Source organism: Hippocampus bargibanti, linkage group LG02 (genome assembly GCF_051943395.1).
Source record: "Hippocampus bargibanti isolate YZ-2025 linkage group LG02, ASM5194339v1, whole genome shotgun sequence".
In the NCBI taxonomy this organism is placed as follows: domain Eukaryota; kingdom Metazoa; phylum Chordata; class Actinopteri; order Syngnathiformes; family Syngnathidae; genus Hippocampus; species Hippocampus bargibanti.
Window position 1 is genome coordinate 18,895,360 of NC_142735.1, and position 14,177 is coordinate 18,909,536.

Here is a 14,177-nt window from a genome sequence, read left to right on the forward strand (position 1 = left end):
ATAAGCAGGATGTGTATTTCCTTTTCTCATTCGATCACAGATAGATATGTAATAATTGTTATAGATGTATGTTATATAATAACAGATGTATATGTATAATTATAATAGATAATTGGCAAATGTTACACTATTTTATGCCTATCTTCCAGGACTTGGATTCAGTATTGCCGGTGGCATCGGCAATCAGCACATCCCCGGTGACAACAGTATCTATATTACTAAGATCATCGAAGGTGGAGCCGCCCAAAAGGACGGACGGTTGCAGACAGGAGACCGCCTTCTCGCTGTAAGATCCTCTTCATCCTTACAGCCGTACCTTCAATCAAATTTGGGGTGAAGTGAAAAAAATATAAAAGCTAGGAGAGCCAAATATGTTTATTTAAATGAACAAATGGTCAAACACACAAATGCAAAATGAAAACACTCACAGTGGGCTGGTGTAAGTCACAACTTCCATCCAGATGCTGAGACAGAATGAACTATGTTGAAGTGAAGGAAGAGCTTCATTTTGTCAAATGTTATCCTGTGTTGCCACAATCTTGGAACATCTTGATGCACTTACAGTACAGCATGAACGTGTGGTTAGCTGGAACATGTTAATGACCTTTCAGTGGGTTTCAATGGCCGATATTTACTCATTTGCTGCCATTTCCGAATGCATTCAGGAATTGAAACGTGTGACGGGGAGCACCATTCGCGAATTTGTTTGGATTTGGTTTTTCTTGCGGTGGGGAGGGGGGGGGGTGCCAATAAAGGCTGGTCAGACCTCTGGCAATGTTTTTCCCTTGCATGAGGTGGCAGCATTTGCCTTTTGTCCATTTTAGCGCTTTGTTATAGATTCAGCTGTTGTTAAAGCACGATATGAATCAATATGTATGTATTGCATTGTATTTTGTTCAGCCGCTCTCGTTTCAAGCTCAGACAACTCCAGACCCATATAACTTGGGAATTAACCCTTTTTATCTGATGAAAGAGGAGATTCTAAGATTTCTTAGGCTGAATTGAATGTTTATATAGTCCTAAAACTCAATGTTCTCTGGGTCCTGTAATTTGAATGACAATGACAAAAACACATTGGACACATTTTTGCACATTGTCTGGCAGTGAATGAGTTAATTGGCTATACATGTAAATTGGGTTTCGCGCTTGGTCATGAGATTGCAGAGTGTTAAGTGAAGGTACTCAGGCACGTCCTACTGCTTTTGACCGTACATCTCACCACGCGGGCACCAACACAGCCACCTTGGACTTATTGTACGTGTTTCCATTATGTCCAAATCTCATGTCAGTCTACGTGCTGTGATCGCATTGGCTGGTGTGACGCCTAAGCTCCATTTTGGGAGGGATTTGTTTACATTTTCATGATTTATTTTTTCTTTGGAAAAGATAGCTGCACACACAGTATTTGTACAGATTGTTCGTGTTTATGTATACACCCACATGATATTTTTTCACAGCTTGTGTTCTTGGTTCAGGTGAACAACATCGTGCTCCAGGACGTGCGCCACGAGGAAGCAGTTGCCGCCCTGAAGAATACGTCCGATATGGTTTACCTCAAGGTGGCCAAGCCAGGACCCGTGCACCTCAATGACATGTACGCCCCACCCGACTATTCCAGCAGTACGTATTTACTTCTTCTTCCTCTCTTGTCCGGCATATTCACATCACCGGGATAGTCACAAGAATAGATTTTTCTTATTGCATTGATTACAAAAGAAATAAAATGTAACATTGAAAGGCCCACATTGAAATATGAATGCCCACATGAAATAAATTGAGATAGGAGCTTAGTTTTTGAAAATCTTATTCAGGTTCGCTACTATAATGCAAAACACCTCAAGCAAAATGCCAGGGATAAGCTAATGAACATCATTTTCTTACTGTAAAACAAATGTTCATGTTAACAAAAAGCGGTGAAACACTTATAGAACAGTACTCACCGACATATATTCTTTATCCTCGATGAACAACACCGAATACAACTGGGGTTTACTGAGGACCTTTGAGCCTATCCCTCTGTTTCTGTGTCGGCAATATACTGTAAAATGTGTCATTTTTTTGCCATAATTACATAATAAATGTTTTTTTAATGAAGAAGGACATATAATATCATGCTATTTTTGCGTGTAAAAGTACATTTAAAATTGGAATTTTCCAGCTTTGGTGGTGGTCTGTTAATTAAGTACTACTGTATTGGCTCGATGTTCACTGAGAGGTGGAAAAAATTACAAGTTCCAATATTGTTCCTCTTCAAACAAAGGCCCACTTCTCTGCAAATACACTTTACATAAACCCAACATTACATAACACAATAAGGTGACTCTTCTAAATAATATAATACCGTCTTTCTATCTTGGAGAATGATGAACCTGCATAGGATCACTGCTCTCTTGCCCAAAAAACGCCTGAGACACCCACATACACACACACACACACACACACACACACACACACACACACACACACACACACACACACACACACACACACACACACACACACACACACACACACACACACAGAAGCAATTCTTCCCACAGCAACAACAAGCTTATTTCTCTACCTCCTACTGAGTGTGGCCAGTTTCTCACATCCCACCTGCACCTGGGAGCATACAATCTCGAGGCAAAGTGTCTCTAACTTTTTCTTAAACAAGCCATTTCGTAAGCATGTTGGCTTTATATGCCTTTGCCTCTGTGCCACCCATGTGATTAGGATTTAAAGTGAATTCGATTGTGTTTGTGTGTGTGTGTGTGTGTGTGTGTGTGTGTGTGTGTGTGTGTGTGTGTGTGTGTGTGTGTGTGTGTGTGTGTGTGTGTGTGTGTGTGTGTGTGTGTGTGTGTGTGTCTCTCTCTCTCTTTTTTTGTTTCGTTTTTATTTTTAGCCTACCTAATATGAAGCCGTCGTGTGAAAATCATAGAGATGGAAAGTTAAAAATGAATAGAAGAATGTGCTTTTTTTTGGTACATTACCGTCATGGTTCCCAGATTTTGTTCACCATGTCGAGAATGAAATAGTTTTGGCATGAAGAGTTCATCCTTCAATTCAATGGCCATTGTGTCCCCCCACCATGGAGCGGTACAATACCAACAGACATAGTAGATACTGTCATTAAATTGATGTTAAAACAGAAGAAGATAATCTAGGATGTAAAACATATGCCTGTAAATGTTATCCAGTGGCACCTCGACATACAGCAAATCATCTATTCTTCCTCCTTTTAACTAACTTTCTCTATCCTGTATGGTGTAATCATTCTTGCTTTCCCCCCTACTGGCCTGGCCCTCCCTCCAGCCTTCCCCACCATGGTGGACAACCACGTGAGCCACAACTACATGGGCGCTATGGAACCCAAGCCGCCCTACCCGCCACCCCAGGTCACCCCGTCCAGGTACTCGCCCATCCCCCGCCACATGCTCGGGGAGGAAGACTTCACCAGGTACGTCCGAGATCATGGAAACTACTTACTCCATTCTCGATATCCAGTTAAAAGTCCATATACTAGTATGCTCTTTGTGTTTCACCAGTAAGCACATTTGGTGAAATGGCTTTGTTTTATTCGTTCTGGCTTTTACCAGTAATGTCCGACAATTTTGGCAGATTAGAAGAACAACTCCATGTTACTCCGTGTGAGAATGTTGCTGCTACTCGTGGTGTCCAGGAGGCAACTAGTGTATTACAAAAACCTACTGGTTGGGCCTTGCACTGTGAATAGTACAAGGTTGTTTATTAAATTGTGTGCAAGTATGGCAAAAGTGACCTGACTACTACTGTGCAGAAATGTCATACAGAAGTGGAGAAAAAAAAGAACAAAGATACAGTCAAACCTCAGTTGTCAAACGTTTCAGTTCTTGACCAATTCGGTTTTCGACCAGAAAGTCCGTGTTTTACAACCGAAAATCGGTTCTCGACCAAACTGAGCGCACCTGAAAGCACCACTCTACTTCCCCTCCGCTTCCTTATATGTCACTTCCTTGTTTCGTGTCTTGTGACCGAGGCATTATCCTCGTGTAGCGTTCCATTGTGAGCTTGTTTGTATTGTTCAATCACAATTTAAAAAAGCAGACATTGTTTACATTGATAATAATGGGAAATGTTTCGGTTTTCGACCAAACCGGTTTTCGAACAGGTTTCTGGAATATATTATAGTCGAAAACCGAGGTTTGACTGTATAGTCCAGGGGTCGGGAACCTATGGCTCGTGAGCCATATATGGCTCTTTTGATGATTGCATATGGCTCGCCGATAAAACATTTTTTTTTTTGCCGTTCATTTCCCTTCGGGGCTGCAGTTGGCGAAAAGCGCAATTTTGATTGGATGACACTGACCTAGAATGGCCGAAAGCGCCATTTTGATTGGTTAATAGTGGCCGTCATTTTGAAAGAGGCAAACGCCCCTTTAAATGAGCCCAACTAGTGCACTTCAGCGTGAAAGCACCAGAGCATTAGAGGAGAGAAAATGTTCTGATTCTAATTTGCAACGAAACAATACCATCAATGAAACAGTCGAATGTCAGTGACATTTTAACAAGCCCCATATTAACGTTACCATCGACATACTTCTGCGAGAAGTAGATTGCAGATAGCAAGTGTTGAAGTTTATGAGCCGGGTGAAGGCTAGCTAGCAATAACTTCGCCTCTGGACCGGCAAATTGAATTTCATTCCGATCGTTTGCCTGGATTTTTACCAAACACGAGGAACGGAAAACCATTCATGTTAACGGTGAGTACTATCACAAAGTTATTTTAAATAATACGTTCTGATATTTTGTTGAAAATGTTGCCAATAATGTTCTTTCTACTGCTTTAGCTTCAAATCTGTGTACTACTGCACTCTTTGCAAGACAATTCAATGCCCTTGTGGAATGATTGTTTTACTAGGAATGTTTTTCCCCCCACCGCTGTATGACATCATCATACCATTAGGAAATATTTGGTGTAATAATAGGACAACTAGTTGGTCCTTAAAGTACTTTGTGCTATCGTGGCACAGTTGTAAGCTTGCGGTTCATACAGTAAAATTTGCTAGTGTTATGTTCCCTGCAAAGCAAAATTAGGCACTAGTTGACATCTAAACAGGAAATGTAAATAAGTTTGGTTATGTGTTATTTTTTACTTTTTAGTCCCATTGTTTCATTATACGACATATCTTTGCATAATAGTAGTGGAAAAAAGTTGCGGTACTAGTAAGACATACTGTAGTTGTCTATCTAGTGCACCTTATTTACTAGTTGTTGTATTCCATAACAATAAGCTTGCGGTTCATACAGTAAACTGGTACACTTTGTCCTTGCTAGTAAGAAAAGTATTTATTGATTTTTATTATTAGTTTTTTGTTTGTTTGTTTGTTTACAACTCGTGCCATTATAGTTTAACATTTCTGCACTCCACTGTCAATGAACATGTTCCCTGCAAAGCAAAATTAGGCACTAGTTGACATCTAAGTGCAACTAATACTACTACTGAAACAGGAAATGTAAATAAGTTGCATTTTATGCGAATAGTCATACTGGTAATATTGTGCAATTGCCAAGTCGCGTACAGTTATATCTCACAGGTATCATCAAAGTCAAGTCAAAGTCAGCTTTATTGTCAAATATGCTAATATGAATGACATACAGCACAGATGAAATTACTGTCCTCTCGGACCCAGCGTGCATGCCATAGTCCTAGGTTGTTAAAATCGTCCTTTTCGCTAGGACAAAGTGCGCAATAGTACAACGACCATAGCTGGATGGGTCTGACTTCACCTTCTTTTGCATTGACACTCACTGTTGTGATCTGCAAAAAATCAAGCACGCAGATTGCTTAGAGACAGCGACAGAGGGTATTTTTTCCCCCTTTTTTGTTGCTGTGGTGGAACAAATGTGTCCCAACACATACTGTAAAAACACTTTCTCTACCCTTACATACTGTTCCTTTTCCATGCTCATTGTATGTTTCGATCATTTTGGCACAGGCAAAGAACATTCTTGTAATAATTGCCCGTGTCAGATTATGGGCTAGAAATAGGACCCCTTAATAAATGAATTAATATTTCAAGTTTCAGAGAAAATAATTTATTTTTGGATGTGTGGATCTCAAACCTGTCCTAGGGCATCTTTTTATCTCTGTATGACTTCACTTCCTGTTATGAATGACATTAAAGCTATTGATGACAAACATCAAAATGGGTCTAAATTGACCCGAGCAGTATGGAAGGGTGAACAGTTTCAGTCCTGCATGGGTTTTCTTTTTTCATTGCTGTCATTCAGGTCTTGTCACCGTGTCGTTGGCGTGAACACAAGACACACATGTTCAGTCACCTTGTGAAGCCGAGCAAATGTGGCTTTACATTTCTGAGTGCATCGCGGGGAGTCGACGCTGAGTTAAAGCTGGACAATGTGTGGTGCCTTTGACCTCCTTGCCCAAGAACTTAGGCCAAGAGATTAGGATCGTAGGGGGGGCCATGGTGACGGAGTGTCCCGCGAGGCCTTGAGTCATCTTAACCCACAGCTCTGGGGAGGAGGCTCCTGTGTGTGTGCACCTGTGTATGTGTGTGCGTGTTCGCGTGTCTGGATTCAGGCGGGTGTTACTGTTCCTGTCCTGTGCCCTGTAATATCCTTTGTGCAAATCGTCTACATTGTGTGTCACATCTTTTGTTGGTATGCGTCAGAGGTGGGGGGTGGGGTCTCTTGAGTCACATGACTTAAGTCTGCAGTTTCAGGGACTTGGTTGGGACTGATGACAGACTTGACTTTTGCAAATTAGTTCATTTGACCTGACTTGAATTACGTATGTCGGACATGTTTGACATTCATTTGAACCATGAGATTGTCAGAGAGCTTATTTTTGTTGTTGAAAGAAAAGCTTTTGTGTGTGGGTGTAGTGCTCGAAAATGTCTTAAGACAGGCCATACAAAAACCTCAAACACATTTTGCTAACTTCTTATGGACTACCGTGTCATGGATTTCATTTTTAGTGCATGAATGTCAAATAGCTAAAAATATGAAAATAGGAATAAACAAATGTGAATTACGATAACAAGCCAAACAATGTCACTTGAAAAATAGGACATTTTTCTATGAGATAATCAGAATCAGAATCAGAATCAGAATCATCTTTATTGCCAAGTATGTAGAACACACAAGGAATTTGTTTCCGGTAGAACACGCTGCAGTAGTATCGTTGTCAAAAAAACTGCTAAGTGGCACTATACAGTTCCATTTTGGCTACTGTTGAAAGAGTTCAAAGAGTTAATGGCTTGGGGGAAGAAGCTGTTAAACGTTGTTAGCTTACACATGTGAACCAGCACAAAAGGGTCACCTGTAAGAAATAATTGACAATAATATTCTGCATAATTTCATTATACTAAACCTAAACAGATTGACCTACATTCATCAGTTATGCTGATATCTGTTTGATTGTATCCCCAAAAAATCCAAGCATATATACATACCTTGCAGGTTGCGTGCAACCCTTTTCCACAGCAAGGAAACTTAAACGCAGCCGAGTAATTTGGTTGAACTCTAATTTGCATTCACATGCCTCAGTTGACTGACTGGTTTGTCACTTATAATTTCGACAATGCAAATTATGCATATTCTATTTAACATAACTTAATCCAAATAACAAATAATAATTTGAATCAATACCAAGTTTCAGTTCATTGCCTTCTGCGTGTTTGTTTGTTTTTTACTTTTCGATATCTGCCGTTAAGCTTCTTGGTGCTCATGGCCAGCTTCCGCCTTATTTGATACGTGACTCTCGAGCTATGACGAGATCTCACATAATGTAAGAAATCACCTGTATTTATAGAAAAAAAGAAATGATGGATATGTTTTGATGAATTGATAGCTGACTTTGAAAAAAAAAAAAAAAAATTAAACCATCCCTATTTTCCAATTTTTAGTCCGTCCATGTGTGGCCCAACTTCCTTGCTTCCATGTTAGATCATTGCGATGTGACCGACTAGCCTCATTTGATTGATGAAATGCAATCAAATGTCTCTGGCGCTGACTTTGCATTGGTGAATTTTACAAATCCATGCATAAAGTAGCTAGCAGAATGTATGGCAATGGAAAAATTATATTATGCCTTCACAAACAAAAAAAGACCTTAACAAAGTCACTCAGTTACTCAAGTAGAATATAATGTAACACGTAAACGTTGAGACTGATGACTTTTGCACCTGCCTGACCTACTCCCACCTCTGCTCAGCGTGCTTTTCTTTCCTGTCCTCCACTTTGTCCCGTTCACTGTGATTCCTGTACCCCCACAGCCGAGCTGAGCCAATTTACAGTGTCATCCACAAACCTGGGGAGGGCAAAGGTCCCCAGGCTCTCTGCAGAGGCTTCTGTCCTTCCCCTGCACCCTTGTGCCAAGCTCCGCTCCCCCTCTCTGGCAGGTACTAACCTAGTCTGTCATGCCTTGCTCAGCTAACCGTCCTCTCCTGAAAACCAGACAGTAGACCTTTTCACCATGACGTCACACTTACGTTGGCGAAAGCAAAAGTGTTGTCCGATGACACTATTAGTCAACAAGGTTTACATTTTTTGTTTTTTGGAGGGGAGGTGATGCAAAATGACTCAAGGTGTTTTTACAAAAGCGCACACCCCTGAGTAGAGGTCTGCTAAATGAGATCATACAAACGCTGCGTCACATTTGTGCGACTTCAGGGGTCCTCGACTTTGATCGCGACAATGAAACCTACACTCCAAAAGCAGCAACTTTTCCCCTTTCGTCTCGTTTTTTTTTCTTCATAATATTGAGCTGTATCCGCTCTTGGCAAGCACATCTCTGCGGGAGGAATGTAGCCGAAAGGGTTTTCGCGCTCCCGCAAGCTGCTCCGTTCCATCTGTCAGGGGGCGTTGATAAACCTAAAGCCTCCATCTCAGGCCAAGTTTCCGACTAAAGGGGGGAGAAGAGACCATATTCAACTGTATTGTACTTCATATCTGCAGTGCCGACGTTAACACATCAACAAATGTTCGTCTATTAAGTTGCATTGAGTCATTTTTCATCCTTTCGTAAACCTTGATGTCCCTGTACGTCTGCTTCTGTGTGTGCGTGTGAGTGTGCGCCTGTTGGCTTTCATGAAAAATGTGTCAAAGTATGTAGGTCTGCATGGAAAAACATTTGAGCAGCCCCCCTCCTCTCCCCCCACCAAAGAAAAGGCAAAAAAGTCTCAGTCATTATATGCAGCTTAAGTACATGTATTACTACACTCTTTTTTTGTCACTAGTTTCACAAATCAACGGGCTGGTGGAATGACAAGGCTTCACTCGTGCTTCTAGTGAAGTGATACGTGTCAATTTGTTGTTTTGGCTCACAAGTAAGTAGGCCTTAAATCATTTACTGCCAGAGAATGTACAAAACTGTGTCCACTCCAGTGCCAGGGTTTTTGTCATTTTCACTCAAATTGCAGGAATCACAGAATATTGAGTTTTAGGACTACTTAAGCATTCAATTCAGCATAAGAAACCTTAGACTGTCTTCTTTCATCAGAAAAAAAGAGTTAATTCCCAAGTTATATGGGTCTAGAGTTATGAGTTTGAAATGGGGGTGGATGAACACATTTCAATAGAATAGATACATATTGATGTATACAGCAAAGCGCTAACATGGACAAAAGGCAAATGCTGCCACCTCGTGGAACATTGCCAGAGGTCTGACCAGCGCTTCATCGGCACCAACAAGAAAAATCAAAACTCAAACAAATTCAGGAATGGCAGTGAATGAATTAAAAATGGGTATCAAGGATACTGAATAAGTACATACTTATGGAAAGCCATTTGAGTGCCTCGTCGTCTCATGAGTTCTGTATAACGGTTCAGTAGTCAAGTTTAATTGCGTAGTAATAGGCGAAAACGGGCACTAGTAGTGGGAAAATTGTTTTAAGAAAGTGGTTTCACTCGTGTACTCAAGTCATTGTCTACTGTGGTGAATTGTCTTCTAGTGAGGAAAAAAATTATGTATGGACTATTAACGGGATATCAAGGATATCAAAGGGAGGCTTTGCGTTGATCTGTTACTTGATATAATTAATTGGAGTATGCTAGTCAGGAACCTCACCTCTGTTTTTTATTTGATTTTTTTTATTGGTAAACTCACTCATTTCCTGTTTTATGCTGAGTCCAAAGCAATAAAAATAGTGTTTGTTCTCATCATTTTACATCATAATGCCAAATGACTTTGTTGAAATGAGTTGTGGAGCTCCATTTTGACAATTGTTATGCTTTGGTCCCATCTTTTTGCACCATAATACAAAAAAACTACGTTGAAGGACATTGAGGAGTTTCGTTTTGACAAATGTCATGCTTTGCTCCCATCTTGTGGCCTCTCAATGCTTAGCACACGTGTGGCGTGCACACCATGTTGACCATGGTTGGCGGTCGGGGACATGCAGCAGATGAGCAACGGGCTCCATCCGGGACAGCAGACACTTCGGTCCAAGCCCACCGCAGCAACTCTCAGCACTTGAAGACTAATTTTAGACGCCGGCTACAGTAGGCGCACAAGTGGAGCAGGCTGACTGTGACGACTGAGTCAGAACTTAAGCGGCCTTCTGCCCATCTTTGTACCATCCGACGTTGTCGTCGCCCACACATGTGCCACCTCTAAAAAGGACGATAGCTCTTGTGGTCTGGAGACCACTTTTGATACCGTGTGGTCCTGTTTATTGTGGTATGTTCCAGACCCACCTCTCACATGTGAAAGGTGGAGAGACAATCTTTAAAAAAAAAAAAAAAAGCATTATTACTCCTACACACTTCAAATATTAACTCATTCACTGTCATTCCCGAATTTGTTTGGGAATTGAAAATATGACGTGGAACGCCATTCCCGAATTTGTTCGGGTTTTGTTTTTTCTTATGGGCGTGCCGATAAAGTGCTGGTCAGACCTCTGACAATGTTTTTTCCCTCCATGAGAGGGGCAGAATTTGCCTTTAGTACAGCCGCCCCCACTTGCACCTCATATTACTCCGGAACCAAATAAGCTAGAAATGAACTTTTTATTTCATTATATTTTGTACAGCCGCCCCTATTTCAAGCTCAGATAACTCCAGACCCACATAACTTAGGAATTAACTCTTTTTTTCTGTCGAACATTTCTTACGCCGCATTGAATGTTTATGTAGTTCTAAAACTCAATATTCTGTGGGTCCTGGAATTTGAGTGAAAATGATAAAAACCCTGGCACTGGAGTGGATACATTTTTGCAAATCGTTTGGCAGTGAATGATTTTACCAATCTCCATCACTTGCAACCAAAAATATCCATAATAATAATAATAATAATAATAATAATAATAATAATAATAATAATAATGCTAGACTACAATATCATATCCATTGAAGGAAATGAAGACTGGCACAAATAAAGATTAAATCATGTTGTTCATGACCAGTTCAGGTTTACTGAAAAGCTGCCTCTCAAGACAAAAGAGAAAAAAAACATTGTGGATATAAACACCAACATGTTCGAAGAAAGTCAATTCACTTCATGCTACCATATCATGTAAAATGACATAGACGGGCTAATGTTAATTAGAATCGATGTCATGATCATTCTAATACCCATACTAGTAATACTAATACTCACAGCAGCCAGCCATACAAATAGAGAATGCAATAAAAGAAAGTATTTTTTAAACCACAATGCTTTTACAAACCATATGCATCAAATGAAAGTAGAAACAAAAACATAAATGTACTTACTAACAGACATCAATGTTGCAGTAACTGCAACAACTGCTCGTGAACACACATCAACACCTACAATACAAACAGAGCGAACAAATTCTATATTAAACAGGATTGAGCACAAAAATAGCAAAGAAGTGTCTGTTTCAGTGGTTGACGCGAGGCCAAGTAAAAATAAAATAAAATAAACACATTGTGCACGATTTATGTTACACATGCTCAATTGAACCCTGGTTGGGAATCACTGGACTAGCCTAACAATAACCTCCAGTGAGACTTTAGTCAAGTCTGCTGTTCTTGTCAATATTTTGATGAAGGAAGAAAATGAAAAAAAATCTGCCGTGCATATACAACTCTAATGACACCAGTAAGTTCGATGGACCATTCCCAGGCAAGTAACATTGGGAAAAGTTTCATTATTTATCATGTTTGCTCAGGCCCAAATCACAAGCAGCATTCAGATTGCGGCAGCGGGTGAGCTAATCAGTAACTTTAAGCACCTCGCATCCGAGCAAACACAAAATACTTTGACTCGGCAAAATTCATGAACGGATAACGAGGAACACTTTGACCTTTCGCTTGGAGTGTTAAAAGATGAAAAGGTGGAAAAAAAGAGGCGCTGAAATGAAAGTAATCACAGCAAATGAAGCCAAGTTCTCGTCTGAGGTGTTAATCAGCCACCACGCGTTATTCTTAGACACAGCGAGAAGCCTGAAATGTGAATTAGTCAAATGTCAAATTAAAAGAAGGATATGCCGCGTTACTATGGAGAAAATATATGGGGTTTTTTTGTCTGACAATGGCAATCGCAATTTACATCAGCAACATTTTGATAGAAAGTAGAAAAACAACATATTAGCATGCACACAAGTAAACTAAAAAATGAACCGTATGTTATTTACCCAAGAGAACCTCAATCTTCTTGTTTACCGTTGATCCCAGAGTGTCAAAAAATGTTCAAGGCCTTCAAACTACTTCGCGTTGTTTACACAGTTAGCAAAGGGACTTCTGGGAATCTTTCTACCTGCTTTGTCCACTGAATCTCCATTTGCAAAGAGTAAAGACTAAAATGAAGTGAATTCAGATATTTCTGATGAAATATGGTACACAGTGATACCTCAGCCTACGAACTTCATTGGTTCCCAGAAAGTGTGTGTAAGGCAAAAAGTGTGTCTTCCAAACATTAATTTCCCATAGGAAACTATTAAAAATGAGAATAATCCGTTTCCAGCTCCCCATAAAACATAATTTTCCACTAAATAAGCCTTAAAACAACACAAAATATACCTTATTTTATGTATAATAAATGTGCTATTGTATTGTAATTAAAGTAATAAACTGTACTGTATTATAAAGTCGTTTTATTTACATTTGTGATGGTCATTGATGTAGTTGCCTCTTGATGATATCCGAGTGAAGTTGCCGTGCTTGCTCTGTGATAATATTCTCACTAACACGGTGCCCTGCGAGCTGCTTTTCGTTAATCCAAATCAACAGAAGTTTTTCAACCTGCCTGAGACCGTTGCTTAGACAACACAGAAACACACTTTGCCACACGTAGCAATGGTCGACATAGCATACTGGTACTGGGACTCTAAGTCACACAAACGTACACCTCGTTCATGTTTCTCGATGACCTCCTTCCTCTGCTCGACCGTAATTTTGTTTTGTGTCCTCTTCGGCTGAACACTAGCTTGTGGTGGGGTCTTTTTCCATCCCAAAAACACAAAAATATCCACTCGATAGCAAACGACGTATGCACTCAGAGAAAGGGTGTGTGGAAAAGTAGTCCGGCAGCCACGGTGGCGCTGTTCGGCTGTGTGGTTTGGTGTTCTTCCGCCGAAAAGTAGTCCGCCAGCCACCGTGGCGCTACGTGTGGTTTGGTTTGTTTGCCGAAAACTAGTTCATATGCCAAGATTATATTCTCGCTAATTTAACGTTTGTAAGGTGAAAAGTACATTTTTTTTCAAACAATTACATACATGTAATATTTTCTTGTAACGCTACATCATGAAACTGTTTTTTTAACAGAGCTTCAGTGCGGTACGGTAACAATTTGCACCTTTGTGTCAGCAGTCATACAGCAATCGAGACGTGCAATTAGGTAGCTCTCGAAAATAAATCTTCTCTGTATATGGCATGGCTGCTTTAGAGCACTTCATTGTTGTCATCTAGTGAGGAGAAGAATGATAAAGATCGATGAATTTCTTTTGCATTTTTGAGATGACAGTCAGTGTGTGGACGAGTGCTTCACCATGGAAACCCGCAACATGTTGGGTTATTTTCTACCCACCGGAGGCTATAATCAGATGTATATTTTTGCAGTTCAAATGTATGGTTATTGTCATCATTAGGAATGGTGCTTGACAAAGTAGCAGCATCTATTTTTGCAGGTCGTGGTATTGGTATTTGATTGACAGTTTGCATTCAGTCGCACATTCATCTAACACACCCGCAGCGTTTGAAGAGAGAGAATGGTTTCCCTTTCTTTTTTT

General features: G+C 40.3%; 1 protein-coding gene and 1 long non-coding RNA gene across 4 annotated transcripts in view; one reads left to right on the plus strand and one right to left on the minus strand.

Annotated features, from left to right (window-relative positions):
- Nucleotides 1–14,177, plus strand: part of LOC148901795 (disks large homolog 3-like) — a 72,728-nt gene that overhangs the window by 28,983 nt on the left and 29,568 nt on the right. Inside the window, exons 8-9 of one of the 3 annotated variants that reach the window (XM_088989824.1) lie at nucleotides 3,295–3,439; nucleotides 8,259–8,384. In XM_088989824.1, coding sequence (XP_088845950.1) covers nucleotides 3,295–3,439; nucleotides 8,259–8,384 — 271 coding nt within the window. Of the gene's footprint in view, nucleotides 1–3,276; nucleotides 3,440–8,258; nucleotides 8,385–14,177 lie in introns of all 3 variants that reach the window. The other 2 variants (XM_088989825.1, XM_088989826.1) reach the window with 2 other exon arrangements.
- LOC148901796 (uncharacterized) lies at nucleotides 6,985–13,430 on the minus strand. Its single transcript, XR_016114183.1, has 3 exons — nucleotides 13,298–13,430; nucleotides 11,698–11,754; nucleotides 6,985–8,887 (listed from the first exon to the last, which is right to left on the minus strand). It is a non-coding gene; the product is annotated as an uncharacterized LOC148901796 (long non-coding RNA).